Source organism: Acanthopagrus latus, chromosome 1, assembly GCF_904848185.1.
Source record: "Acanthopagrus latus isolate v.2019 chromosome 1, fAcaLat1.1, whole genome shotgun sequence".
Taxonomy (NCBI): domain Eukaryota; kingdom Metazoa; phylum Chordata; class Actinopteri; order Spariformes; family Sparidae; genus Acanthopagrus; species Acanthopagrus latus.
Genome location: NC_051039.1, coordinates 8,877,469 through 8,905,432, shown reverse-complemented (window position 1 = coordinate 8,905,432; position 27,964 = coordinate 8,877,469). Strand labels below are relative to the sequence as shown.

The following is a 27,964-nucleotide window of genomic DNA, read 5'->3' as shown; positions in this document are numbered from 1 at the left end:
AAGAACACACGAGAATTTTAAGATTTATTCCAATCAGATCACAAACACCGTACACAAACTCACAACTGTTGAACGACTAGAAAAAAAAATAATGCTACCAGATTAAAGCATTTACACACACATTCAGACATAAAACAGCATTTACAGACGTTTACAGCGTTACTCAATCTCTTTTTGTTGTTTGACCCTGATTAGTGATAACCTCTCCCTCCTGTATCTCCTTCTCTTTCAGTGCAGATGATCTCTAAATAAAACTGTTCTGCCTCTTCTGTTTGTCAGTAACACAGTAACACAAGCGGCAGCACACACAGGTCACTGAGGGCCATAAAACAGTGATAAAAACCCCTCACCTCTGATCTGTGACCCATGACTCCTCTCCTCCTCCTCCTCCCACTTAACTGTCCTCCACTTACAGCTCACCTCCTCCTGCGTTATCTGTCCATCTCAGGTGAGGATGAAACCTCCCGCCTCAAGTCTGTGCGCACAAGGATTTCCTTACTTTTAGTCTTTTTTCAATCCAGTGTTTCTTCGTCCTCCGTCTCTTTCCAAACCCCACGGATCCCCTCTCTCCTTTGTGTCAAGAGAGCGGAGTGTTAAATATGATCGGGCTCAGGTTCCCAGGTTCAGTGCGTGGCTGCTGGTTTCCCAGGGAGGGTGAGGAGGCCGGGCTGCAGTCAGTGCTGGGCAGTGAGGTTGAGCAGCCTCTTGCTCAGTAAGGTGTTGTGCTGCTTCAGGTACTCTATCAGGTCAGCCTGCTTCTCCACCACCTCCTCCAGACTGGAGCCCTCTCTGTGGGAGAAAACAACAGCACACATGCAACATTACTGAATTCATTTGTCTGTTTTTAGATAAGGCTGGTGATGTTCTTAAGTATAATAAAATTGTCTTAGGTATAAAGGAATTCTGAAAATTTTATTTCTAGCAGTTGCATTTATAGCAATTGAGACATGATGCCTTCAAGAGTCTGGAAATATTTGGTGGAAGGAGAAAGTCTAAGGAGTGATGTGATGCAAGGTGTATTTCCCCCTTTGTGAAGAAAAAATACTGGAGACACACTTGGGATGGAACAAACGTGAACAAAACCAACGTGAATTAACAATATCATACGTAACATTTCTGCCTTACTATTTCTCAAAAGAGCTTTGTTGTATTTTGTTGAGCTGTGTAATCTGTAATTTCACTCAAGGTAACGGTGCGTTTGATCTGGTTGCCTGTGGCTTAAACTTCCGGGGAGTCATCAGATGACTCGTCAAGAGACTGTGGAAGGAAGTCCGCGAACAGGACCAAACGTGACGTGAATCGAATTTTAATTGCCGTACAGGAAGGCAGCTCGGAGGCTGATTCACCCAAGAGAGCAACAGGTAAAATTTCCACTGCTTTGAAGCAACGTGGCTCATGTCTTCTGCGTGTGTGACAGAGTGAACTGTGTTCACCTGAAGCCGGTCTCAGTCGGCAGGCTGGAGATACTGAAGTTGTGCGAGTGCTCTTCCTGGCTCACATCTGGGGCCGCTCGCTCTCTGTTGAACTGCATCACCTTGACTGAAAAACACACACACACACACACACACACACACACACACACAATTTTCACTTAGTTTTCTCATCAAACCAGCGTTTTAATCTTCAAGGTCGCACTAAAAAAGACACACAGGCATGAGCGGGCAGGGAGAGCTGCCCTGCAGACATGAATCACTCAGGTGAGAAACGGCACACATTTGTTTTTTTCACTTTATTCCACCCCTCTCTCTCTCCTGAACACACACAGGCTGTTATATCCTGCACTTAGTCCTTATGGGCTGCCATATCCTGCACTCTAACCTCTAATTCTCACACCCTAAACATACACCTTTACACAAGAGGCGGGATTAGCAGCAAGGTGGAGGCTGGGTGTGGAGCATGTGGTAGCTGGATGAGGAGTCAGCACAGAAATATGGGGAGATGTTGATACTGAATTAAGATAAGGCCAGGGTGTGTGTGTGTGTGTGTGTGTGTGTGTGTGTGTGTGTGTGTGTGTGTGTGTGTGTGGTTTAGCAGCAGCAGCAGTGAGGAAGGACAGAGGGAGGAGCTGGCTGAGTATTGATAAGACTTGAGTGTCATTAGCCAGAGGAAATTGTCAGGGAGGTTCTAAAGAGCGCTATCTTTGCTTTGCTTCAGAGCAGCATCTCAGCATCCACACTCACACACAATCTAAAGAAATACTGCACATTCCTGCATAATGAGGCCCTAAATCTGTGTGTGAGCGTGTGTGTGTGCTTGTGTGTGTGTGTAAATACAGGAATAGCAAGCAGGTATGTGAGATAGAGAAAGAGACATTCCAGAAAGGCAAAGAAAAGAAGAGGTGGAGAGAAGAACAGAAGGCAGTAAACGGAAAGTGATGATGCGACTGAGAGACTGACTCAAACTGCTGTCTAATATTTAACTAAATACCATCAGGGTCAAATATCATTCATGTTTTTTTTTGTTTTTTTTCAAATAATCTACAGTTTAAGAAAAATTTACAGACATAATAAAACAACCAGGTTAAAATAATACTTCACTAAAGGCATTCAGATTCACAGTAGAGATGATCGGAATCACCAACGATGTCAGACGATAAAGGTTGGAATAAAAATCAAGAGTGTGCGTTTCATTTTTCATCATCTCTGGTGTCAGATGAGGGCGAAAAAGTGTGCGCACGTATCGTTAACGATCTAAATGAGTCTGGAAAATATTGGTATTGGAAATCAGCAAAAATACGATATATTTAAGAAAATAATATGATGGAGGTAAACATATGTATTGCAGTCTGGAGGGAGCAAGCAACGTATCAGCGGCCACAAAAATTATACATCTTAAATTACGCATTCACGATCTATGATATTAGACTTACGTTGACTATCCATCTTATGTATAAAATAAATAAACAAGCAAAGGCAAACCAAGAAATCACACACCACAACAAATCAACATATTTTATGGCCGTGGCAAATTCCTCAAATATCAATATGCTGCTTCTTTCATAAACTTTGCTGTACGGAGGTTTGCTTTTAGGTTTGCCTCTTTCCGTGATTTGGGTTATTGTTGTTTGTTTGTGGGGTCTGTATCACAAATTAAGTAACATGTATTGAAGCTGTAGATGAAGAGTTATTTTCAGGATTTATTTTAATAGAGTACTGCTGTACATTTGTATGTTATGTCTGTTAATCTGGTTTTATTCACCCTGATTTCAATTTCGTAATTCCACAAAAACAACAACTCATACAGAAAAGGATTCGGGATGAATCTGGATGTTCAGGAAGGCCCCTAAAGTCTGTGGAGTTCAGTGTATTACAGCGGGGGGCAAAAAATGATAGAGACACCAGGATGGATGGATGGATGGATGGATGGATGGATGGATGGATGGATGGAGCAGAAGTGACACATTTCACACGTCCATGTTAGAGACTCTCAAACGACTGGACAGACAGTGCTCAGACCTGGTCTGCTCAGATCTGAGAGGCTTAAATCACCCATAGAGAAGTGCACATTTCCAGGTGATAACAGTGAAGCTGCAGAGGTGCTAACAGCTAATGGTGCCACATAAAGAGCACACAACGGAGCAAAATCAAAGAAACTGGAGGGAAATGGATCCCGGCAACGGCGGAGACTGAATAAAGTAACACGAGACGGAGGAGTGTGAACACATGTTGCGTCACAGGACTACGCAAGCCAAGTGAAAAATAAACCTTCTTATGAAACTGTGTCACAGCTCTAATGCATGTGGGCAAAAAAAACAACAACAAAAAATGCATCTTTGCTTACGTAATGAACATAGTAAATAACACATTAAGGTTTCAGTTTTGGCACTTTTAAAGATGGAATACATATTGTGGATGTACTGTAAGGTTTGACTTCCAATAATTTGGGTACCTATATTTTCAAGCTTCATAAAATGACACGGGATAGACTTGAAGTGGACTGCTCTGGCTGTTGGTGTGGGCTGGTTAACATATATAGCAGGTCTGTCCGACCCTGATGCCACCACAGGTTTAGCATTGCTCAACACAAGGTTTGCGTAATAATAACTATGACAGGATTAATGTGGGGTGGGCTTACTTATTACTTAACTTACTTCATCATTCCTTACAGAGCAGGCGTTTAAAGACAAAGTGATAAGACTTTATAATGACAGTCCAGCGTGAGGACAAACACATGTGGCGGTGAACCATCTCAACCGTCCCTGGTTAGAACAGATCTATACAAGGTCTGGTACGGAGATGTGGACGAAGTCATCGCTAAGTAAGTGTGAGCAAGTGATTCGACGAATCAGGTTGGTTTATATAAGTGATCCTGCAGCTGATAAAACACCAGATTACTTAACTTCAACTGTAACCTTCAAGCTTTCTCCAAACTATTATGACTTTGTACAAACCCTGATGTTGAGAATAACATAAGTTTAACTTCTTAATAGAACTTTGTATACTTTAGGTAATATCATGAACACATCCATGTTGAGACAATGCTCTGACGATGTGAGCGATATTTACTGTGAACTTATTGAACATTGAATTGATAATGATATTATCAAAAACTGGAAAATGGAGCCAAAAACAAAGATCTCTAATTGTGTGTGTGTGTGTGTGTGTGTGCGTGTGTGTGTGTGTGTGTGTGTTAACCCTGTGCCCCTGTAGGCCGAGGAGAGTGATGTATTCTAAGTTAAGCCTTTGAAGGCCAAGACATGGCTTTGAAGTGCATGTAGGTCTATAGAGGAGAGTGTATTCATGTTAAAATGAGAGTGGCAGAAACATACAGCAAACCTCAAAGACACACACACACACACGCAGGCACACACACACACTTACAATGAGCATGCACTTCAAAGAGAAGTTGAACGAGGCCTTCCTGTATGGACTTCATAGCTGCAGGCATTACATCTCTGCTTCTTCTCCGTCTCCTCGGAGTTTTCTTTCCTCCGCATACGCTCCCTGATGTCACCTTGACTTCGCATCAGTCGGAGTGTGAGTGTGTGACTGTGTGTGTGTGTGCGCGCGCTTGTGTTTGTGCTTTAAAAAGGTTTGCACTGTGAGGCGTCGCTTCAGTTTGTGTCGTGGCTGACTGCACTGATCTGAGCAGGAATGCGGCGGGCGAACACAGATACCCCCCTCACATGCTGGATCACCCTCACTGTAAACACAGGGACAATGTGTGTGAGTGTGTGTGTCTCCCTGTGTTTGGGTGGAGTGGGCCGAGGGTTACCCTTTGGCTAGGCTAAACCCTAATGCCTCTTATCTTCTCTCCTCGCCTCTGCGGTATCTGGAGCCTCAATCTGTGCCCCTCAGCTGCCAAACACACCTTTAATATGGATTTCCTTTCATTACTGATGATTCAATATCAATATCCTCTGATACAACATCTTTAATAGCAGTTTTCCTTTAGATACTGAGAGCAAGGCCAGTGTATTGGACCTCACATCACAATCTGGGGAATATCTAAATATTCATTGTTTACTGATACCATGTCAGGGCTTTTTAAAATATAGCAAAGATTACAATGTCTTCATTTAAAACATGCACTGAAGCAGATTTACCACTGACTGATTCCTGAAATACTTTTGTTGGGCTAGATATGATTTAAAATACTTCTGACATCAGAGCCAAACTTCATCAGGGTTTAACTAGATTTTAAATCTAAACAATAATATACAACGTTTGAATGGGATTTGACCTTTCAAAAATGGCACAGTCATGATGTTTATAAAATCAATGAAAAATGTACTTAATTCCCATTAAATACATGGCAGTAGGGCTTAAAGATGCATTTTCCTGGCTTTCAATATCATGTTCAAGGAGAAAATATTGCATCGTCTGTATAAAAGTTAAAGAGGCGGAATGGGGAGACAGTTTCTTTCCACCTCTGATCCACCAGTGGAAGTAGTAAGAGTGACAAAAAAATATTTCTTTTGCTGGTGCTGCTTGGTTTAGTGTTAAGAAACACAGGTGGGATAGAGGCCAGCCTTAGTTGCAGGATCTGTCTGTGGCACGAGGTCAGTGCACTTGCTAGAATTTGAAGACAGTGTGTACTTTTCCTTAGAAAGCTCCCAACATGTTTAAATAGCAAGCAAGATACAAACAAGGCAAGTCCTCTACTAATCTAGTAATCAACTAATCAATTAGTTGTCAACTGTTCAATTAAATATGCTGTTGCCCTCCCAAGCTGCCCTCATCTACAGCCATGCCAGTAGCACTGTGAGGCTGTGCTTGGAGCTAAATGGTAATGCCAGCATTCGAGGGAGGTAAATTTAAATTTAAACAATCCGTTACTGAGGTCAAAGGTGGATAAATAAAGACGATATATGGATAGATGTACACTTTAGTATGGGTACAGAGTTTGCATATTTTTGTAACAGATGTAAAAACATCAGCAGATTAGCAGAGAGAGAGAGAGAGAGAGAGAGAGAGAGAGAGAGAGAGAGAGAGAGAGAGAGAGAGAGAGAGAGAGAGAGAGAGAGCGAGGACAGAGGGTTGAATGGTTGATTGTCATGCTGTCGGGTCTGAAAAGGGCAGGGCAGGTATTGTGATGCGAATGTGCTCAGATAGAGTGTGGGGGTAGTGTGTGTGTGTGTGTAATGTAATCTACAAGGGTGTGTCTCCCTTAATATGCCACCAATGATATAACCACTGCGGGTGAAGCATGAATGATGCTACGCTGCTCTTTTAACACCAGAATGAAAGAACCCTCAGCTTATAAACTATGGACTGTGATCAGATTGGAGAAAAGTTAAAGTCACCTCAAGTGATGGAAGGCTGGTAATATGACAGAAGTGATGAAATTCACAGAGGAAAATGGAGGATCATAGTTTCATGTTGTTCTGATACCTCCGCTATCTGTAAAGGTACGGCACGATTTATGGACCTCTGGAGTCTTAGTATATACCAAGGAGTCGGACAGAAATCTCTCCTTTTACATGTGGGTACAGTTCTGTGGGCTGATCAAGCTGTTAGAAATTGGCCCTCTCTAAATTCATACCGGTGCCATTTATACATGCTTTATTTTCTACACTGCTGCTGAGTTAGTGTACAGTGTGTATTATTCTAATGTTCGTCAGTGGCTTTTGGAATGATACCTTACACTGTTACATTCTCACCACTCCACAATTGAGGACAATAAAATGAAATGAAATGAATTGAAGTGAAATAAAGTGATGCTGTTACTCAGATGGTAAACACATTGGTATCAGTCGTTCCTGCTGATTGTCTTTTCTGGCTGAGTTTTTTTTTAGGTGTGTTTTTCATGTTACTTCTGTTAGCTCTGAAGTAAGGTTCTTTCCCCATATTCATCTGCGATTTAAAAGAATACTAAATTACGATTATACACACTGGTAAAATATCATAACTGAGATGAGTTTACCTGTGTAATAGATCAGACATGGCAACGCTACCAAGAGCTCCAACCCCAGGATGCTGAGCAGCATGTAGGTGTGCACCTTCACTGATAACTGTGCAGCCAGAACAACCAGCAGCAGAACATTTCCTGCATACAAACATGGAAAAAACACACATTGATCCTTTAGTACTGCTGCCATCTGGTGGAGAAAACTGACCTCTACAAGTGCAGTAAATACTTTCATGCCATGACAACTGACCCTTCTTTAAAAAGACAGAGGTATTTTACAACTTGACTTTATTTTGCTGGTATTCAGCAGGTTTGGGTCAGTCAAGTTAAAATAATATTCACCAAAAAAAACAAAAACAAAAATTTCTGGGATCCAAATTTATAACAAATTAAACCTTCTCCCTTAACAAATCACTAAAAGATCTCTGAAAAAAACAAAACAACGCTGTGCGAGTTGATTGTCTTTGCGCACAGTCTTTGAGGGTGCAGATGCAGGCTAACGGTAATCTAACTGTGTTGACTTTTTAACTTTTTCTTAAAAAAAAAAAACAAAAACTACAAATCAGACATGTAGGCAGGGGTGAGGAGACGAAAAGGGGGAGAATAACTGATCCTGCTTCTGATTTTGATTGAACTGAAAACTCTTCTCCATCAGTTTTCCATTTAGAATCAAACTCGTGACACCCTTACTCCACTGACAACAAGCGTTCAGTCGTACCTGCAGAATGCACGGTGAGCGGCAAGTGCTTCAGTCCTTGCATCTGCCTGTAGAATCGCAGGTATCCTCTGCTCCTGGCCCGGTTGTGGTGGTGCTGTGCACACCCGGTGAACAGCAGCACCAGCACCCATAAACACACCTTCCCGAACAAAATGACGCTGTCGCCTCGGACATGACCAAGAATGCTCATGCACACATCCTCTTGGCCAAATTTCAACACACACAGCACCGCAACACACATCGACAACACCACGTAGACAACCTGAAAAACAAAAGAGAGCACAGAGAGACAGACGTACAACATGAAGGAGGCTCTAGATCAGATGAGCACATTCTATGACTGTCACACAGAAAATAAAAAGGTCAAGGTAAAGGTTTTAACCTTAAAACATTAAATGTTTTATATCATAGGATTCTGGGGCTGAAGTCTAATAATCTACTTGTCTTATCTATTAAGATTTCGGACAGTTTTTCTAAAAGCCAACCAAGGTTTCCCAGAGCCCTGGATGACATCTTCAAATGTCTTGTTTTGTCCGACCAACAATCCAAAAACCCCCCAAAATTAATTTTACAATGATACGAACTAGAAAGAAAGCATCAAATCATCCCACTGAAGAAAATGTAGCAAAGAAATATCAGGCATGTCCGCTTGAAAAATTACTCAGAGGATTAATCAACTATCAAAATATTTGCCAATACATTTTCTGCCGATCGACTGATAAATCAATAAACTAGATTACTTATTTCAGGCCATAGCTATTGTGAATAAAACATCAAAATAGCTGACAACAGTACCATGATATCCATATACAATGAGGCATATCATGATTAAAAATGGGATTTTTGTGTGTGTGTGTGTGTGTGTGTGTATCATACATGCAGCAGAGACAGCAGGCCGGCGTGGCAGGGTGTGGGTACAGTCTGAAACTCTCTCCTGATGGCGGAGTGGAGGGCGTCTACAGAGATCAGAGGTCCGTCCACCAAAGAGTCTTCCTCCAGGCTCCGCGACATGTCGACTGAGGGGCCTGCCTGCTGAAAGGAACAGTGGTATTAATTTTGACTTAGCTGGAAAAATATGGCAAAGATATAAAACTCTTAGACATAAGATCAATATCACTATCACATATTATATTGTGTATTTATATAAATAAAGATCCTGCGTATTTCAAATATTCAATATCTAATTTGACACTTTGAACGCCATTGTTTTTGCAGATATAAGTGACATTCTGTTCGTAACCCTCTCACTTTCAACCTGATTATTATTGGGACTTATCTTAGCAGATATGCAACTGTAGTTAATTTCTATTTTTTTTTCAGTATTTTTATCTTATGTACCCTACTTATATTTTTATTTGCACTTAGTTTTTCTTCTTGCTGCTTTGTCGTTGTGCTGCTGCAACGCTTGAATTTCCCTTCTTGGGATATATAAAGCATTATTTTAGACAGCAAGGATTAGCTTAGTGTTTCCTTTTGATGATATTCTTACCTACTTTCTTATGTTGCTTTCATACCAGCTTTCCAAGAGCAACATTTAGGTTTATCTTATCTTATATCTGGTCTACAATATTACAGCAGTGCTTATCAAAGAGACAGAAGAGACAGAAACAGATCACGACAAAAAACGAAACACGACACAAAAGAAAATAGCGACATTGATCAAACAAAATAGAAAAAAAAAATCATAATAATGAAACCAAAAGTAAAGAAGGTATACATAATAAAACTGATTATGTAACAGCCAGACTATTCATTGCTAACAATGTTTTTAACATGAAGAAAGAAAAACGAATCCAAGTATGTTTTCTATGATTTATCACCAGCCTGCACCACAACAATCTGAAAACAGGGAACACAGAAATCACGAGATGACTGACCACAAGGGAAGATTAACTTCGTGTTCGAGCTGTCCAGTGCTATTATCCTGCTAACCTGGCCATTTCTAAAAAAAAGAAAAAGAAAAAAGAAAAAGAAAAGGATAATTGTTTTAAACTGTTTCTCGACAGAATAACAGTCGTATATTTTGCTGCTTCATAGCCACTTGACTGCTAGCTAACCCAGGCTAACTGTCACAGGCTATTTATCTCTCTTTAGCGAACAAGCTAACCGTTGTCACGGCGACCGGTTAACGGTGAATGACAGGTACGTACTTCATAAAGCGAAGGTCCCTTTGTCTCCATCCTGTTTGGACGTCCGACAGTTTTAAAGAAGAAATGACAAAACAACAACAAACAACCGTTTAGCTTACATGCTATCAAAGGGGCGGGCAGTCAGATATTAGTACACTTCCGGTTCCCCTACTTTCTGGTGCCGGGCTCTTTGAACTTTGGTTCCTAGCACAATAAATCCGGTGTGGTGCCAAAAAGTGATTACAGCTCCTACCTTGTGACTGAAAGGTTGTTTCACTATCATATTCACTTGATTTCACTCCTGATGGTTATATTTGACAGATTATAACCAGTCAATTCCTTCTTACCTGTTGAAATACCTTTAAAGGGCCAACACAACTCATAAAAGGCTGTATTTTACCTGCCAAAAAGTGATTACAGCTCCTACCTTGTGACTGAAAGGTTGTTTCACTATCATATTCACTTGATTTCACTCCTGATGGTTATATTTGACAGATTATAACCAGTCAATTCCTTCTTACCTGTTGAAATACCTTTAAAGGGCCAACACAACTCATAAAAGGTTGTATTTTACCTGCCAAACAGTGATTACAGCTCCTACCTTGTGACTGAAAGGTTGTTTCTGCATCATATTCACTTGATTTCACACTTGGTGGTTATATTTGACAGATTATAACCATTCCAGTCCTTTGAACCTGTTGGAATACCTTTAAAGGGCCACTACAACTCATACAAGGCTGTATTTCACCTGCCAAAAAGAGATTACAGCTCCTACCTTCATTTCTCTACCTGAAAAAGAAAACACAACAAAAAGAAACAGCATCCGATTTAAAATATTTTATTGATAAACATACAGTTGCTATAAAAGACAATGAACTGAGCGCTCAGTTCCTCTGGATGATGAAGCTGCTGTCAGGTGTCCAGACAGACGCGGTAACATGCAGAGGAGAGAGACCATCAGCTCAGACTCCAGGGAGGCAACACTTGTGATAGAGGCAGACAAGGAGAGATCGGAGGACATTGTGTACTGTCATAATACGGGGGGGAGTAAATAACAGGGAAGCAGCAAATCACTTTGTGTCATTGGTTTAGCTCATATGGGAAGGATGGAGAGCAGGTGATAAGAAGATGCTGATCCATTTAAAATGTTTTTTGCTGGTATGGAACTGTGCTTCAAGTCCAATCACACATCGCATACATACCTTTACATGCACTGTTTCATACGCACATGTACACACGCACGCACACACACACACACACACACAATGTGCCGAGACCCTGAGGTCTGTGTGAGTGTGAACTACTCCTGCACATACACTGCTTGTCCTTGCATTCGTTACATAAGGCACTGATTCGGATGCAGTCAATCTATGAGAATAAACGATAAACATCTTAAAGGGAAAATATTTAAAATCCAAAGAACAAGTATAACTAATAACATGCGTTCTCATTCCTGTAAAAATTATCATAAAGAGAAAAGCTGGTGTAAGTTAGATGGATGCCCCCCAAAAAATGTCTAAAATATCATGAGGATGTACAACATACTGGCGGAAAGTTAAAGTTGAGGAGATACATCAAAAAACCCACACTACTCATTCTGAGCGATACTCACAATAACTTATATATGTTCTTCTTTCATGCAAAACTGTAAACACAAAACCAAAATGAACGAGAAGAAATGACGCATGTTGATGAGTAAGGCATTGCAATGGTCAAGCTACTTCAGGTCATCCAACCCAAACCACTTTACGCCACCACTCAGTGAGAGTGGAGTCACGTGATCAGTGCAGAAGCAGGAGTTAATGAGACAAGGGTTTGAGACTGATGTGTTGAAGACACTGGTGTTCAGCTTTTAGCGCAACATGTTAAGCTTATGATGGAGCAGATCCTTGTTTTTGTGTCTTTACTATGCTGAGTATGGATGTGCAAAGGCCTAAACACACTGACTTCTTGATTAAATCCATGCTACGCATATTAAACGAAGTGTTTACATGTGTACAGTTAGGAGGCACACACACTGTACTGTGGGTGCACGTGATGTTGTGTCACTCAGTCCACATGTCAGTCCAGTTTTGCTCTCAGTTACGTCCATAAAGCTGTTGTTGTGCATTTCAGGAAAAGACGATGATTCGAGGAGGAGGTTTCCAGAATATTCCAGGATGTGATTCAAGGTGCTAGAATTCTTCTGTGCTCCATCGCTGACGTCGACAGTTCAACTGAAGATCATCATAGTGTGGTGGGCTGACCTCTGCCTGCAAACACATTAAAATGCATTAACGTCTGCTCTCATAGCTTCTAATAAGGTTGCTTAAAGGCGCACTACCTAGTTTCGGACTGACTGATTTTTTGATGCCTAAACAAATAAATCTTCGCGTTCATGACTGAATAAAGTGAATAAACAAACTGACTTTATAGGACAAGTCCCCCTTTAATAACACTGTTTGTCAGATCTTATTTTTATGTTTTTATCCAATTCTATTCTAAACTGAATTATCTGTGTTTACAGTTTAAGTATATGGCATGAAAGGAACTACAAACTTTCATTTCATTGTTGCACAGGGACAAATACATCCTGCATTCATATAGTTAATTTCTTCAGTCTCCTACAACTATGACTATAACAACTATAATAAATATCTGCTCAGAGTTTTTATACGAAGTTGAAGTTGTATTCCCATTTTTGAAATGATAAGAATAAACAAGCAAAGGCAGATAGCTGTCTCTAGTTGACAAAATTCCTTTAAATTAAAAATCCTCCGTCTCTATGATGACCTGCTTCTTGTAGCACTCTGGATTGTAAGATAGGAAGCTGACAAAAGATGTGTGTGCACATGTGTGTAAGTCTGTGTGTGTGTGTGTGTGTGTGTGTGTGTGCATGTGTCCTCACCCCGAGATGCAATATAGCACTCATGACAGCTGAGCAGTCCGTTACGAATCCGTACGTCAGTCCCTGCGGTGGCATCTCCCAGCTGCCCCTTACACACTCCACACTGAAGAACAGGAGCACAGTTACACATTAAACACAGGTGGGATAGTTTCAGATAAGCTATCAAATGTTGAAAATGAGTATTAGCTTTATTCCTGCAATACATCAGCCATCATTCTGTTTTCCTTTTTAATGTGTGCACGCTACCCTGGACATGATTATGATGGGAGTGTGTATGCTTCAGTAAACATCTTCATAATATTTATACAGAAGCCAAATGCTTCCTCTGTGTAAAGTAAAATACAGTTTCCTAATTACTGTACATGAGCGCAGTAGAACAATAAAGCACCTTGAAACACTGCATGTGGAAAAACAGTCCCAGTGTGTCGATGATCATGGCAGCTCCTTTTCCCAGTGGTTGAGAACAACCAGAGCATAATCTCTTCCCACTAACACACCTACACACACAGCGAGAAGGCAAAAAGCAGATGGGTTTTTCAGATACAAGCTCTAATTTCGAGGATTCTTGTACTTGATTTTGTGTATGTGTGCCTGCATCATTACCTGCTGGGTGAAGGAGGCTGAGGTGATGACGGGGAGGACTGCTGCTTGCTTATCACAGCGTCATGTGATTCAGACCTGTGGTCGAAAAAGCAGACAATTAAGAAGAAGAATCTTTATTTATCGTATACAATCATACTCAGCACAACGTAGTACAATGTGTTCTCTGCGTTTAATACACCTCTGAGGATCACTTCTCAGACTAACTCCAGTTCAATGCCAGTGACTTCATCAAGGGCACTGACAGGAAAGTAAACCCAACATACTGTTTTGATGGTGAGGGGGAAACCGGAGCACCCAGAGGAAACCCACACAAACATGGGGTGAACATGCGCTCTCCACAGAGAAAGGCCAAGGAATATGTTTGCACGATGTTTCAGTGAACTCAGAAGAGTCACTTAGGGCGAAAAAACTAAATGTGTATTTTTTTTTACCTGAAAAACAAGATGGTAATTATCAAATGAGCATTTTTCATGGCGTGGAAATGATAAGCACGTTTCTCTCAGCAGTAGAATAACGAATAATTAAATCCACCATTCAAATGTTTGCCATGTGGGCATAAAACATGTGCATCAGTGCAGTACTTCCTGCCCTTGGATCGCTATTAAAATCTTGGCATGCAGTTCAATAGGAAAACATGGCTAACACAAGTGTTTGACACACACATGATATTTAAATGTGGGCTGTAATGTGACTCCCTGCTGCGCACCATCAGGAAATTATCACTAAAGTCACTCTGACTTTATTTTATCAGTTAACACTTCATGAAATATCAATTAATGACTAGTAAATTAACTTCTCACAGATTTAAAGCCTTTAGTCAACTTGTTCTGGTATGACCATTAGCTTATAGTAGCTAGTGTTAGCATGAGCAAACATCAGGTATTTTTGCTGCTGCTACTGTTAGAGAAGTTTTACTTTGATGAAAATAGAAAGAAGTTTGTCAGTGATGTCATGTCTGTTACACAGCCTGTAGGGGGAGCTTTTGGACTGTGTCTCACCCATTAAATTTACTAAAGTGAGTCGGATAGATTATATTTTTATTTATTTAACAAAATAGCTGGAATCTGGTAACAATGAAGATTTCTGCTTCTATAAAAGTAGAGTATGAGAGTAGTAACTAAAAGGCAACTACCACAAGTCAATGAGAACAAGTTTGTGTACATTCAGGACAGAAACGTAGCACACACACACACATACACACACACAGAGCGTCCTGACGTACCTTTTAACAATATGTGGCTGGTTTAGTTGAGGGTTGCGGTCCAGAGAAGCCGTCTTCCACAGTTCCTGTTTCTTTGACGGTTCACCATCGCATACAGAATCTACAAAAATACATCACAATAAACTTTTATTGCTGAGCATTTATGTGTCCGTAGATCATTTTAAGTGTACAAGATGAACTGGTTAATGTGCTTTATTACTGCTTTGATAAATTAGACATGTCAGTTGTTTTTTATTTGATATTTTATATCTATCCATTTTCCCTGAATAAACTGATGATGGCTGATGATGATGATGATGATGAGATGTCCACACCTCCTGCATATCAATTTGTATTTTTTCGTGTATCTTACCCTGGAAGAAATGCAGCTTGGACGCATGCTGATCTTCGTTCCCTGTGGAGATTCTTTCGCCGTTTTGCTGTGGTGGAACGTTTCCTCCTTTTGTCTCACTATTTTCTGGATCTGAAGAAGTTGTCAAGGTCTGGCCTGACTGCTGGGTTAACAAACCAGTGGGATTGAGGGGTGTTACAGTCTCCTCTAGGATCCTCCTCTCCTGGAAAATGTACACAAGAGAATAAAGCTACAACACATTAGAAAAGCAGCGATGCTTTTGATTTCTTGTTTCTGTCAGTTTGTGTGTGATTGTACCTCTTCGTTGTGTTTCCTCTCCTCCTCCTCCACCTCTAGCTGAGCTTTCTCCCACTCCTTCTTCAGCTTCTCCTGCTCTCTCTGGTACTGCTCCTGCACAGAAACACTGCACATGTTAAATACTGCATGAACAAAAAAGACACATATAACACACACATGAACGCGTACACATTTATATCCAGAACATCCTGTGCCAGTACATGCACTTACACACCATTTGACCAGTGTACCTGTAGGAGGCGCTCCTGCTCCTGTTGCCAACTTTCCAGGCGTTTACGCTCCTCATTGGGGTCCCAGACCCAGTGATTAACACGTTTAGCCAAGTTCAACATGGGGGTCTCAATCTACCCAGACCCAACCAACAATCGCACACACACACACACATATACGGACCAAAGGACAGAAAAAGAGGAAAGGTGAGAGGACAAGTCTGACTACAGCGACTACTGGAGACAAAGGGTCAGGACAGGGTCAAATTGAAGAATGAAGGAGAAACAGAAAGAACGAGTTGGAGCTGCTCGGAGATACTCACAGACACACTGCTCTCCTCCAGTCCCTCTGAGGCAGAGACAGAAACATGTACAGAGATTAAATTAACATCTGCCATAAGAAATGATACAGAACATCACTAACTTATTTTTATTTGTTTAGTTTCACCTGTGACAGTGGGAGAGTATTCCTGCATGCTGTTCGGTGATGTAGCTGGCTGAGCCTTTTTTTCCTCCACTGGTCTCTCATTCAACACCAAAGTACCATTGACCTGAAAGTCAAATATTCAATTAGATGAATAAAACATCAACTGGAAAATGGATCTTGTCTCTATTTATTTATTTAAAAATTAATGGGCCATGCTGCTGTTTTTGAATGTTGGAGCCAATGTGGCGCTAATTCACATATCCTTAAAATAACTGAAGTTATTGTTTCAAATCTAAAAAACACGATGGTTTATGTATATTTCATTTTACTGTGTCTTTCTTCAGACAGTCGCTGGTTTGAGTTTATGTAAATGCGCTATTAAAATCAAGAGAGTCGAATCTTGCTTTACATACATCATCCATCACAGTGAACAGCTGACGATAGTTTTAGGTCCAGCTAATGTCTCCCCACTGTGAATTCAAGCTTGACTGCCCTCCAAGGTGAACTGAAGCAAAACAAAAAAACATCCTCGCTACCAAATTTTGGTGTTTTAAACTTTACAAAATGCATAAGAATGTACTCCTGTGCACATTTCTTTTAGCAGTTTTTCATCTGAACTGTACGTGCTGTTTTATTGTTTTTGTACTGCAGTACGGCATCTAATACAAATTTCCCCGAGGGCACATTAAGCTGTATTCTCTTCTTGCTCCTTTTGTTCATGTTCTGATTTGATGGTAATAAAGATAAAACAATAATTTCTTGGAGGAAATGAGAGTGCTCATAAAACCAGAGGCAGCTGCTGAACCGCAACATTTTAATGCATCTAAAGTCAAAACATCATTTTGTTTTTAACTGTGCGTATGCCTGTTCCCAGTTCATCCCCTGGGTTTAATTTTCAGCTACTGTAGCTCTTGAGTGGTAAGAATCAACAGCTGACTCTCGTGTCTCAGGTGTCGGGGCGTTCCATAAACACTTGAGTGAGCCAGCAAAAATTCATGAAAACAGTTCACACATCACAACACCTACAAACAAAAGTTATCTAGGTAGAAAAATGTTTCAAATGGACTTAAACACAAAGTTACAATAGAAAAATGTTTCAAATGGACTTAAACACAAAGTTACAATCCTCTAACATGTCACTTATAATCTTACCTGTCCATTGCTTTGGATATCAGGGTTATACGGCTCCACATGAGTGAGTTCTGTCACAATAGTTGTTGTGATGATACAGTTTCGGCCTCCAATCAAGGAGCTGATGGCAGAGCCTGAAGTGGGCTTTTCCGCCTGTGGAGGAGGCGTTGGCTCAACAGGACTGGTCACAGGCTGCTCAGAGGGAACGTCTTTCTCCATCTGTTTGAATGGAACGTCCTTCTGCATCTCTTTGAAGGGAACATCTTTCTGCATCTCTTTGAACGGATTGTCTTTCTCTGTCTCTTTCATGGGAACGTCTCTCTCCGTCTCTTTGAAGGGAACTTCTTTCTCCGTCTGTTTGCAGGGAACTTCTTTCTCCATCTGTTCGCAGGGAGCGTCTTTCTCTGTCTGTTTGGAGGGAACATCTTTCCCCTCCAGATTGTTGGGAACGTCTTTCTGAGTCTGTTTGAAGGGAACATCTTTCTCCGACTGTTTGGAGGGAAGGTCTTTCTCTGGCTGCTCAGAGGAAACATGTTTGATTTCCTGTGGCGGGTGCTGAGCAGCAGTAGGTGGAGTGGGAACTGATACATCCTCCGTCGCCTCTCCGTTCAATCGCACTAACCCGTCCATCTGAATGGGACACATACATAGCAGTTAGGATAAATCATTTTTCTAATTTATATAGTCTATTTTATTTATGTGTCTATTGTATTTATGTGTCTAACACTTGTAACAATACTAGAATTTTAATGCAATTCAATGCAAAACCAGTACTAATACTATATACACCAAAGATCTGAAAACAAGTTTGTACTTCAATTACAACTCAAACTTTATGCAGAGAGCTCAAAGCAGCCTCCATGTCAGAGGAGTAAGAATTCAAAGTGTACAGCAACAACACCTTCTCTGTAAGTATGAGGTCAGGCAATGAGGTGGAACAATGGAGTATCAGATGATGCTGACTGGTATGACAGAGTGTTATGGAGCCCTCACCTTCACAGGTTTGTGTCCAGACTGTGTGCTCCTGGGCTGGCAGTAGGGCTTGGCTGCCAGCATGGGGACGGGTCTGGGGGATACAGATGAAGGAGAGGGAAGTGTGTGTACAGGCGGTGTGGTGTGAGGCTGCGCTTGTGCAATCTGAGGTGAAAGGGGTTTGATTTGAGGCTTTGAATCTCCTGTAATCGGTTGTTTTTGCTGTGTGGTTGGAGACTCTGTCGGTGTGGACTGAGGTTCGTTAAGTTGTAGTGACTGAGGTGGCACATTTTCTTTGTTTGTGACCGGGCTGAGAGGACTGATGGGCGTAGCGGAGCTGGAGGAGACAGACAATGACAACTCATGCTTAAGAGTTGTATCCATCTCCGTCTCCTCGGGTTCTGCTGGCGTCTGGTCCGTGATCGTTGGTTCTGGTTTGTGCAGAGGTTCTGTCGTTCCAGAGTCAATAACAGGTGATGTCGTTTTGTGCTCCTTGTCAACCTGAAGTGGGTCCTGTTTGGGTTTTGAAGTGGATCTGGGCAGTTTTAGGCTGTCCAGTGTTGCATCACTGATGGTGAAGCGAAGAGCATAGCGCTGTAAAACCATGGCGGCCTCCTCTGGAGTCGCGGCGTTCCTGTAGGCTTCACACAGCTCTGCCTCTCTGCGCTCCCTAGAAAAGACAAGTAAAATAATTTAAGAATTCTGTGTTTTTGATGTTGCAAGAAACTTTTTATAGAGAGGGCTCAAAGCCATAATATCCTCCTTACTTCTCCTCGACAATCTCTTTGTAGGTCTTGATGCTTTTCCTCTTGCTGCGCTCACTTGCCTCATCCTTCATCCTTTTCTCTATCTTCTTCCTCTCTTCCTCTTTCCTGATCAGTTCCTGGGACGCGCTGCGGCGGCGATTCTTCCAGCGAGTCAAGTCCTGTCACAGCAAGGGATTCAACAATCATAGTTTTGAATGGTATGATCATAGTCTGAGGAAAATCCTGGTTTCCCAGTTTCATGATTACAATGGTTTAATTTATTTCACAACTTGACGGATTTATAAAATCACATAAGAGGTTTAATTTTATCCCCACAACATTTCTTTGTTTGCTTTCTTTTTCTAACAGTTGTTTCCTTTTGCAACAGAAACAATAGTGTAACCAACAAAAACAGTAAAAAACACCAAAGGAAATTAAGAAAAAGTCAGGTCAAAGTGCTGTTCTAGTAAAAAATAACAGAGAATTTGAAAGCATCTTCATTGCTCTCTTTCAGCTTTGTTGCTGTTTGATTACAGACACCACACGCTCTCTAAAGTCTCTTACGTCTTGCCAGTGGTCCTCTTCTTCCATAAAGCTGTTGTACTGTTCATGCATGCGCTCATGTCGTGATTGGCTCAGCGTTGGTAAAAGTCCAACCTCGTCCTCATTAAGCATGTCGCCCAAGCTCACACTCCTACAGAGGGAAAAGAAAGTATGATCTTGGGTAAATTAACGAGTTACTTGTCCAAAAATATTCATGTTGTCCAACTTGAATCTGGATAACAGTGGATAATACATTTTAATTGACTCATTGTTTACTTCAGTGAATATTTCCAAAACAAAAATCAAAATGTTTGCACTCTGATCCAAGAAAATAAAACACCTTCTACGACTGAAAAGGAACAGGGAGGAAGAAAGCCCTTTTCAAAATGAATAGATGACATAAACAACCTATTTCAAAGCAAGACATACTTATACACAACCAATAAAAGTCCACCAACATAAATATTACATCACTGTTGTTGTTATTTTCAGTATTTAGTGGATTTATATTAGTTGTGTACGTGTTGCTCGACATAGTAACAAAAATTTTACTGTTTTCACAAACTAATCACAAAGAAATCAAACAAGAAACTGAGCAAACATAACTTTTATTTCAACAAACCAAACAAATTCATTCAACTTAGTAACAATTTGTTAGTATAGTCTACACAGGCTTGTGGATTTAAACCAAAAAAGTGCAAAACAGAATAACATTAAAAGCAAAAACTAAAAGTAAAGTTAGTAAAAACGTGACAAGACACTGTAATAAGAACAATGATAATGTGTCATATATTTTTGGAGTAAACTCTTAAAAATTGAACGTGCACAGTGTGTATGTATTGGTATCATGCAAAAGGCCGATCCGGTTTCACGCCGAAGACTTACTCAGTGTCCTCAGACAAAAAAGCAACTCGCCGGCTCATCCTAAAACAATAACAGAGTAAAGTGAATGAGAGGAGAGAGCAGTGAGGGAAATGGACAGCATCGGGGTGTAATGCTAATGTAACTCTTCACATCCCAACGAGGGGATTCTACTTACAACGTGTCATCATTGCAGCACAACAAAGAAACAGTGGAGAGTAATCATTTGACTCTCGTTCGCTTCCTCTCTCAGATGTTAAGTGACATCAACACAGACTGGATGAACATCAGAGCTAAATCTGAGAAATGGTAGTGATGAAGACACATGCAAACAGTTCAACGGGCATCTCACATTATAGGAGGCAGATCATCGTCATCCAGCCAGAAGGGTTTCTTTCGCGGTTCCTCATTCACAGTCCTCTTTCTCTCCTCCACCTTCACCTCCACCTCTTCCTCCACTTTCTGCTTTTCCAGCTCTGCCTCCACCTTACGGGTCTGGGTAGCAGCAGGACTGGGTGGAGGGGTGAGCGATGGAGAAGAGAGAGGCTCCGTCACAGCTGTGACAGAGGTGTTAGGGATGTCTCCCTCGTGCTTTCCATCCTCCTCCTGCCTCTCCCTCAGCCCTGCTCTCTGAGGGAGGGTTGGGGCTTTGGAGGGCGGGGCCGGAGGTTCTGCTCGCACGGTAACGACGCTGCTAAAATCCAGTGACAAAACCAAGATTACCAGGAAATACGGCGTAAATCAAGACTGCATCACACACAGCATAAAAAAAAGCATCTGCTCCGCTCTCTGTTTTCAGAAACTTTTCTGAGCACAGCCCAGTAGCTGATGTCACAATACTGTCAAAATATATTTTCTCACTTTCTCACTGCTTTTATGTTCTGAGGTTGTGAGGTATCAGCATGTTTCCATCCTAACATAATGGACATTTAAAAATGAAGCATAGAAAAATCAAAAAGAACATCTTTTTCAAGAGACTGTTAACCTGGATAATCTTAAAATCTCACGGCAACAAAGACACATCCCAACCATTTTTTTCTGCGTTAAAATCTCTAAAAACAAACATTTTCATTAATTCCATTTCAGGCAAAATATTCGGCGTGCTTTAATCAGTTATTAAATTGTATATTCATTATTTTTCCCTTCTGATTGGCTCAGTATTTAGTTGTGTCCTGAGCTTTAGCAAACTTTTAAAGACAGATATCTCACAAACTGGGAAATGAAACTGAAACAATCTGTTTGGCTAGATACCACCAGAAATAGTCAATAATGTTTTTATTTCATGGATCTGTGATGTCCAAAAAATGATATTGCAAATGTTATCTGATAATTAATAGAAATAATGAACAGATGTTAACAGTAAAAGTTAATTTATTATTTGTTTTTTTGGTCTTTATTATCAAAAACCTTTCCCACGGCAAAATTAACTGAATTGACATTTTTATCATCCCTCTGATTAGTAAAAAAAAATTTATTTTCGAAAACAAAAAGTTTCAAATGCAAGAGAGTGGAGCAGCAGCTGTTTCTGTGACGTGATTCAGTGGTGATTTAGACTTTACACACAAAGATACGAAAAAAGCTTCATACTCAATTAGAATTCCAACCAAAGTTATGCCAAACAGATCCAAGGTTAAACCTCAACAACAACAACAACAAAAGGCCATATAATGTGAGTCCAAACCAAACACAAACTTTGCCAAGTCATATGAGATCCAGAGCTCCAGGAATCCAACCACAAGAACAAATCAAAGTCGACCAGTTCTTTCATATACAAATAACACAAATCAAACCACATCAGGCATCCAGCTGAGGGCACTCAAACATGCGGGCATGGAACCAAAGTCAACCAGGATCAACTATAAATCATCCACAGAGAGTTATTAATGTTAGAACTGCAGATCATATGACATGTCGACTTAATTAAACCCTCGTCTTAGTTAGTTGCAGAAGATGCGTCTTCATTCAAACAGAGTAAATACCTTCCACCGGCCATCTTCTCTGTGAGTTTGGGTCTGTTGTGTAGCGGCTTCATTGCAGACACTGGAGCGACACTGTATTTAACAGATCCAGGCACAGGCAGGAACTGGTTGCTGGACTGAACAGTTTTAGCTGCAATTGGTTTCTGGAATGATCCGGTCCTTCGAGCCATCATGTCGTCCTTCTCCAGGTCAGGCAGAGGCTCGTTTTCACCATACTCATCGTCATCATTGTCACATTCGCTGTGAGACGATGCCCGGATCACCGTCGTGTGAGGGTGCGGCTGAGGTGTTTCCATGAGAGCTCTGGGTTGCTGTTGCTCCGCTCTATGAGGGAAACTTCTACAGTTGAAATAACCAAACACCACGCTGGAGAATTTCTTTGAGGATGCAAACCACACAAAGTATTAGAGCCTCCTCATGCTGTTAGACACACACATCTCAGCCCACCTGGCGTTCAGTATCTTGCTCCTCTCTGCCAGCACTTCCCTTTTGCTCCGTGGAGCAGCATCAGTGGTGACCTCCCCTTGTGTGCAGCGTTTGGAGGCGGGCAAAGGCAGGAAACGGTTGTAAATCCCAGGGGCAGTGCTTTGTTTATGGAAAACTCCTGTCCTCCTCGCCATCATGTCGTCTTTCTGAAGATCTGGGATCCTCTCCTCTTCCTCCTCCTCATCCTCCTCCTCTACTGTTCGCCGTTCATACTGAGCCAGACGTGCATCCAGCTCAGCAGGAGAGGAAGGAGTTTCAGGGGGGACAGCAGAGGGAGGGGTAGTCTGGCTGTGGTCGGCTCCATCTACCTGGCTGTGAGAGCATCACATAAAGCTCAAAGCACAGCAACAGCGATGGATAATCTACACCCAAACGTGCAGCTATCTTCAAATCCATGCACGAACAAGCCGAAAAAGTGTCTCACATGTGATGACTAAGAGTAAAGAATACAGATCGTTAATGAGAAAAAATGTCAAACTAGAAACCATTAAAGGGGAGTGTCTTAGCAACAAATGAGGGTTAAAAGAAACATGCAAAACCGATGCAAATCTTAAAAAAACAAAGAGCTGTGATGGCATTTTGAGCAAGAACAAGCACTTTGACCATCAGAGTCTCCATCTATACAGCAACATGTTTTGATTTTAAAAACAATTTATTAATCGAGTCTCAGAAGTGAACAGATTATGTTATACCTCATGAGAAAAAGTTCAGAAAAATGTTACAAAAAATGCATTCATTGTGCGTTTGCTACATGTTTTCTCTATGGCCTGACCAGGATTTGTGCAGCTGATACAGCCACTGGGGTGGGTGATCTTGCCAAAAGATAACGCCACGACCTATTTAATCTCAATCGTGATCCACAACCTACATACTCAATTTTGGCTCTAGCCAGTCTTGACCTAGCCTTTTCATTTCTCAACATGTACCATTAAAACACAATATTGCATTAAAAACTGTTCTGTTTCGGTACAACGTTGCCATATGGTGTGTAGCTAAAATAACTTGTACTCCAATGTTAAAAGTGCACAATGTCTATTTAAGTGTAAACATTAAAAAACAGCTAACGTTATCAACAGAATGTGAAGAGAAAACTAGTCTTGACATTGTAACAAAAACTAGGGATCAGCTGATTTGGCTTTTTCATTAACAGGCTATTAATTGTGACCAATTGTGGCCTACTAATGTTAGCAAGCTAATCAGCTAGCCCCAGGCCTAAAAACCTCTCTCTCGCACCGGTCCAATGCTCCTGCTCTAGCGATGGAAATACTACTTTGATGCTTGTCTGGCTAGCTGCACTGCTAACAGTCATGGATGTATAAAAAGAATATAGCTAGCAGCACTTATTAGTCACTGGTGATATGATGCCCCATATTCATTTGGCCTTGTCCCATCAGCAGTCCCGTATTGACTCCAAAGGTTTGTTTACATAGTACAGAGCTGCTAGTAAATTAGATTATGTGAAGTTTGGAAAAAGACTTAAGAGGAGGTTAAATAGGGCAATCTCTACAATTCCAAAGAAAAGTTGAAGGAGGATGCCTTCATATTCGATCATGATCTGAAATGATCAGCTCCCTCACCCCATACTGAGAATTACAACAATCTTATATACTGGCCAATGTTTTAAATTCAAACACGTGATAGACAAAAACTATTTCATGAGAATAGCAAGAATTTGGTTGCCATGTCTCATGATATTTCTCTACTGACATATGTGCCAATACTGATATATCAGATGGGTGTTAATTTGAGAGTGTGTGTACATTTTTTTCTAACCAAAAATTCAAGCAAATCAGTTCACTGCAGGGAGGTGCATCCAAACTACCTAATTTACTCATTCAAATAAGCCTGAAATTTAAAACTTTTTCCAAAGTGACATCAACAAGCAATTAGGTGAAATCATGTAATAAGTAATGGAATAAAGAGGGACCTGTTCGTTCCTCAATACAGCCCACACTAATGCAAAAGGCTTTGGATTCAGTTGTCTTGTACTTGGCCTCGTCCATACCTGCGTTCCCGCTCTGAAAGCTGGGAGCCCAGGCCAATGGTAGGCATGGCTACAGTTGCCTTGGAAAGGAGTCGTCTTAGCAACTCCGTCTCCTCCCCTTCACTTGACGTGACTGTGTCTATTGGCTGCTCGATCTCAGTCACGCCCCCAAAGGTCACAACTTTGCCATGACCTCGTCCTGCCTTTGCTGATCCGCTGAAAGGACTTCCATAATTTTTCTCCAGACAAGCCTGACACACAGGGGCCGGGCTAGCCTCACTGTACATACAGTCTCACACATGAAGACACGTTTACAAACACCGAATGAACACACGACAACAGCCAGCCGGAGGAAAGAGGGTGGAAAAGAAATCATGAGCAACTAGACACAGAGGATCAGACTGTGAAGACAAAGGAAGGATGAGGTGGAAATGGTGAATCAGACAGGAAGTGTGGATGGACAGAAGGGGACAAAGCATGTTGTGTATTTAAATCCCTTAAGCACACATGTGCATTCACACATACACACCAGGCTTATTATCCAATCGAGGTAGCCAAATTTTCCTGGTAGATGCTGCTCCTCTGGTAGCACAAAAAACTCTTTATCCTATCTAATGACATCAGCACGGAGGGAGAAAAACAAAGGCAGCGGCAGTGCTCACAGCCAACAGTCGCCTCTCTTCTGGTAACACACACACAGAGCCTCATACACACCGGCCAGTTCCCTGCTCTGTTTCAATGCCTGTCAAAGAAGACTGAAGAGGCCTGAAGTGCACAATAGTGAGGAGAATAAACAAGCAGATGGGGCGCAACAGAGAAAAGAAGAGGAGGGAATATAAATCTGAAGACATAAATGGCTGCTTACAGAATGATGTAAGAGACTTATGACAGAACAGAGCTGAAACTGAATACAGACAAGTAGACATAAAGGTATATTTTAAGGTTATTTAAGTAACTATGGTTATGTTTATAAGAAAAAAAGATTCTGACATGACCTTAAATCTGCCTAAAGTAAACTTTATTTAGTGTCAAGGATGCAAAAAAACAAAAACAAGTGGAAACTGCTAGCTTTACTCTGCCTACCAGCAACTCTTAAGATTGCGTACTAACACTGTGTGTCTTGATTGTATCCTGTTACAACTGCTGGTGCTGGGATATTTGGATTTTAGCTGACACAGATAAACACTTTGTGCTTTTAAATTGTACGTACTTTGCAGTGGTTTAGTGAGGATTAAACTAGGAGGACATTTGAAATAAGGTACCCGATGTATTCAAGCCAGTTTTTTCAGGTTTAAAAACTATCAAGTGAACTCTCCGGTGGGGTGAAACGTCTTTCGGCAGATTAATCTTCTGCCTGCAATGATCTGCTTAAGGCTGGCACTAAAACTAGAGGCTCACTCACTCATACTGCACAGTCATCAACCAACCACACACTTGACATACAGCATTTGTACTGCATGTGTGCTGCGACAGAGAGTGTGTGTTGGGCACCTGGGTTCAGTCATCTTGAGCCTCTCCCACCTCTGCATATCTGCCTGGCTCATGGGGGCAGAAACAAAGCTCTTTGGTCCATCCCTGTGAGGGAGGGGCCTACTCTGAGCCCGCCTCTGAGCCAGGTCGTCCCTCTGCTTATTAGGCACCGCCTGAACCTTTCCCTCTTCTCCCTCTTCCTCCTCATCCTCCTCTTCCTCGTGGCGAGGGGCAGAGTTTAGGAAGGGGTTGTCTCTGCGTGTAATGATGTCAGGGACCGCTTCCTTCTCACTGTTCAGTCACAGAGCCGATACGATCGCATCACACAGCACACATTTCACATCAAAGTGGAGCACACACACCCACACACACACGTCAAACCACCAGTGATCACAACACCCAAAGAAAGGAAGAGTATGTTTAACAGTGAGTTAGCGAAAAACAGAAGAAAAACAGCATCACGCATGTTGACACATGAGCTAACCTGTTCTCCTTCTCCTGCAGTGTTTGCTGCGAGGCTCGTCTAATGCCTTCCCAGCGCGCCAGGTCTTTGTCACTACACACAGGTGAAGGGACAAACTGGTGCACCTTGGAAGCGACAGAGCCTCGATGACCTCGTCTGGATGCCAGGTCGTCTTTACGAACATCTGGGACTTTCCGCACCACCACCTCCTCCTCGCCGTCAGAGGAGGTGTCCCACGCAGATTTCTGAGAGCTCAAAAAGTCATTATCACAGCGAAGGATGATGTTCGGCGACGGTGACCTCACTTGCTGTTCTTCAGTCGTAGGAGGGCTGAGGCTGGAGATGGTACGGCGTTGCAAGGTCATTTCAGGGAATTTCACAAATCCAGCGTTTCATCGTGTGAGTTCGGATTCTACATGCACCCACAAATATTATTGGCAAGACCCCATTGAATAGTCATAGATCACACACAATCGTACACGTATGTGTACGAAAAAAAACAAGCATTCTTTACCAGATATGGGATTAAAGACAATTGGTCCACGTCTCAGGCAAGTACTTCTTGGCCAGGCATATCAAGTCAAGCCAAGTCAAGCCTTTAGTGAAAGCAAGTCAATCCCAAAGTCTCAAGGAGAACAGGAGCGAGCAGTTAGTCGGATGTGTTGGCCAACGCACACAGACCTCATCATCATTAATACACCAGATTTTTACAACCAGATATCTACACAAACCACAGCACCAGTGTGAACGCAACGCTCATAAAAACTAAATTGTCATCATAACGATCCGTTAGTGAGCACGACCACAACTGTCAAACCACAACAGCAGCAGCTCTCATGCCTCTCCTCCCTGACCTGCTGTAGCGAACGGCAGCAGGCAGAACTTTGATCCCTGCTTTCTCCAACATCTGCAGCCTCCTCTGCTCCAACACTTCCTGGGTCGCCTTCTCCTCTTCCTGTTTCAGTTTTTCTCCATTGCTCTCAGGCGCCCAAGTGACAGTCTTGGGTGTTTTGTGGAACAGTCCCGGGTGACTGGGGAGCGGCGTGTAATGTCAGGGAAGGATTAAGGATGAAGAAATTTGTGTGTCTGTGTGTCATTTACCTTCTGCTTCTTTTTATTTGTATATTTCCCATAG

The 27,964-nt window shown here is 41.7% G+C and overlaps 2 protein-coding genes across 6 annotated transcripts in view; both read right to left on the bottom strand.

The window, feature by feature from the left end:
* Positions 1-11: 11 nt before the first annotated feature.
* On the bottom strand, positions 12-10,377 carry tmem192 (transmembrane protein 192). Of its 5 annotated transcripts, none has more exons than XM_037113740.1 (7): positions 10,219-10,360; positions 9,946-10,010; positions 8,945-9,100; positions 8,069-8,330; positions 7,366-7,488; positions 1,434-1,539; positions 12-789 (listed from the first exon to the last, which is right to left on the bottom strand). In XM_037113740.1, exons 3-7 carry the CDS (start codon positions 9,077-9,079, stop codon positions 675-677), a joined length of 741 nt encoding a protein of 246 aa, XP_036969635.1. In that variant the 5' UTR covers positions 9,080-9,100; positions 9,946-10,010; positions 10,219-10,360; the 3' UTR covers positions 12-674. The 5 variants fall into 5 exon arrangements, with proteins under 5 accessions (XP_036969635.1, XP_036969626.1, XP_036969617.1 ...); XM_037113731.1 differs by having other exon boundaries at positions 8,945-9,097; XM_037113722.1 differs by lacking the exon at positions 9,946-10,010 and having other exon boundaries at positions 8,945-9,097; positions 10,219-10,377.
* A 642-nt stretch (positions 10,378-11,019) lies between these two features.
* Positions 11,020-27,964, bottom strand: part of LOC119025090 (LIM and calponin homology domains-containing protein 1-like) — a 28,331-nt gene continuing 11,386 nt past the window's right edge. Inside the window, exons 10-31 of the mRNA XM_037108434.1 lie at positions 27,684-27,860; positions 26,851-27,165; positions 26,388-26,657; positions 24,918-25,175; positions 22,874-23,224; positions 22,427-22,750; positions 20,800-21,141; positions 20,472-20,510; positions 19,608-19,737; positions 19,065-19,222; positions 18,319-18,967; positions 17,347-17,955; positions 16,216-16,318; positions 16,091-16,116; positions 15,789-15,902; positions 15,559-15,651; positions 15,262-15,463; positions 14,910-15,009; positions 13,688-13,762; positions 13,473-13,581; positions 13,085-13,187; positions 11,020-12,449 (exon numbers count right to left, since the gene is read on the bottom strand). Coding sequence (XP_036964329.1) covers positions 12,424-12,449; positions 13,085-13,187; positions 13,473-13,581; positions 13,688-13,762; positions 14,910-15,009; positions 15,262-15,463; positions 15,559-15,651; positions 15,789-15,902; positions 16,091-16,116; positions 16,216-16,318; positions 17,347-17,955; positions 18,319-18,967; positions 19,065-19,222; positions 19,608-19,737; positions 20,472-20,510; positions 20,800-21,141; positions 22,427-22,750; positions 22,874-23,224; positions 24,918-25,175; positions 26,388-26,657; positions 26,851-27,165; positions 27,684-27,860 — 4,573 coding nt within the window. The 3' untranslated portion in view covers positions 11,020-12,423. The remainder of the gene's footprint in view (positions 12,450-13,084; positions 13,188-13,472; positions 13,582-13,687; positions 13,763-14,909; positions 15,010-15,261; positions 15,464-15,558; positions 15,652-15,788; positions 15,903-16,090; positions 16,117-16,215; positions 16,319-17,346; positions 17,956-18,318; positions 18,968-19,064; positions 19,223-19,607; positions 19,738-20,471; positions 20,511-20,799; positions 21,142-22,426; positions 22,751-22,873; positions 23,225-24,917; positions 25,176-26,387; positions 26,658-26,850; positions 27,166-27,683; positions 27,861-27,964) is intronic.

Bases quoted from the DNA above. Each gene is read 5' to 3' on its own strand.
- tmem192 (XM_037113714.1), bottom strand. From the start codon at position 10,248: ATGGAGACAAAGGGACCTTCGCTTTATGAA. The intron at 9,101-10,218 runs GTACGTACCTGT...TGTTCCTTTCAG, and splicing joins AGGGACCTTCGCTTTATGAA to CAGGCAGGCCCCTCAGTCGA. The intron at 8,331-8,944 runs GTATGATACACA...TTTGTTTTTCAG, and splicing joins GCCTGCTGTCTCTGCTGCAT to GTTGTCTACGTGGTGTTGTC.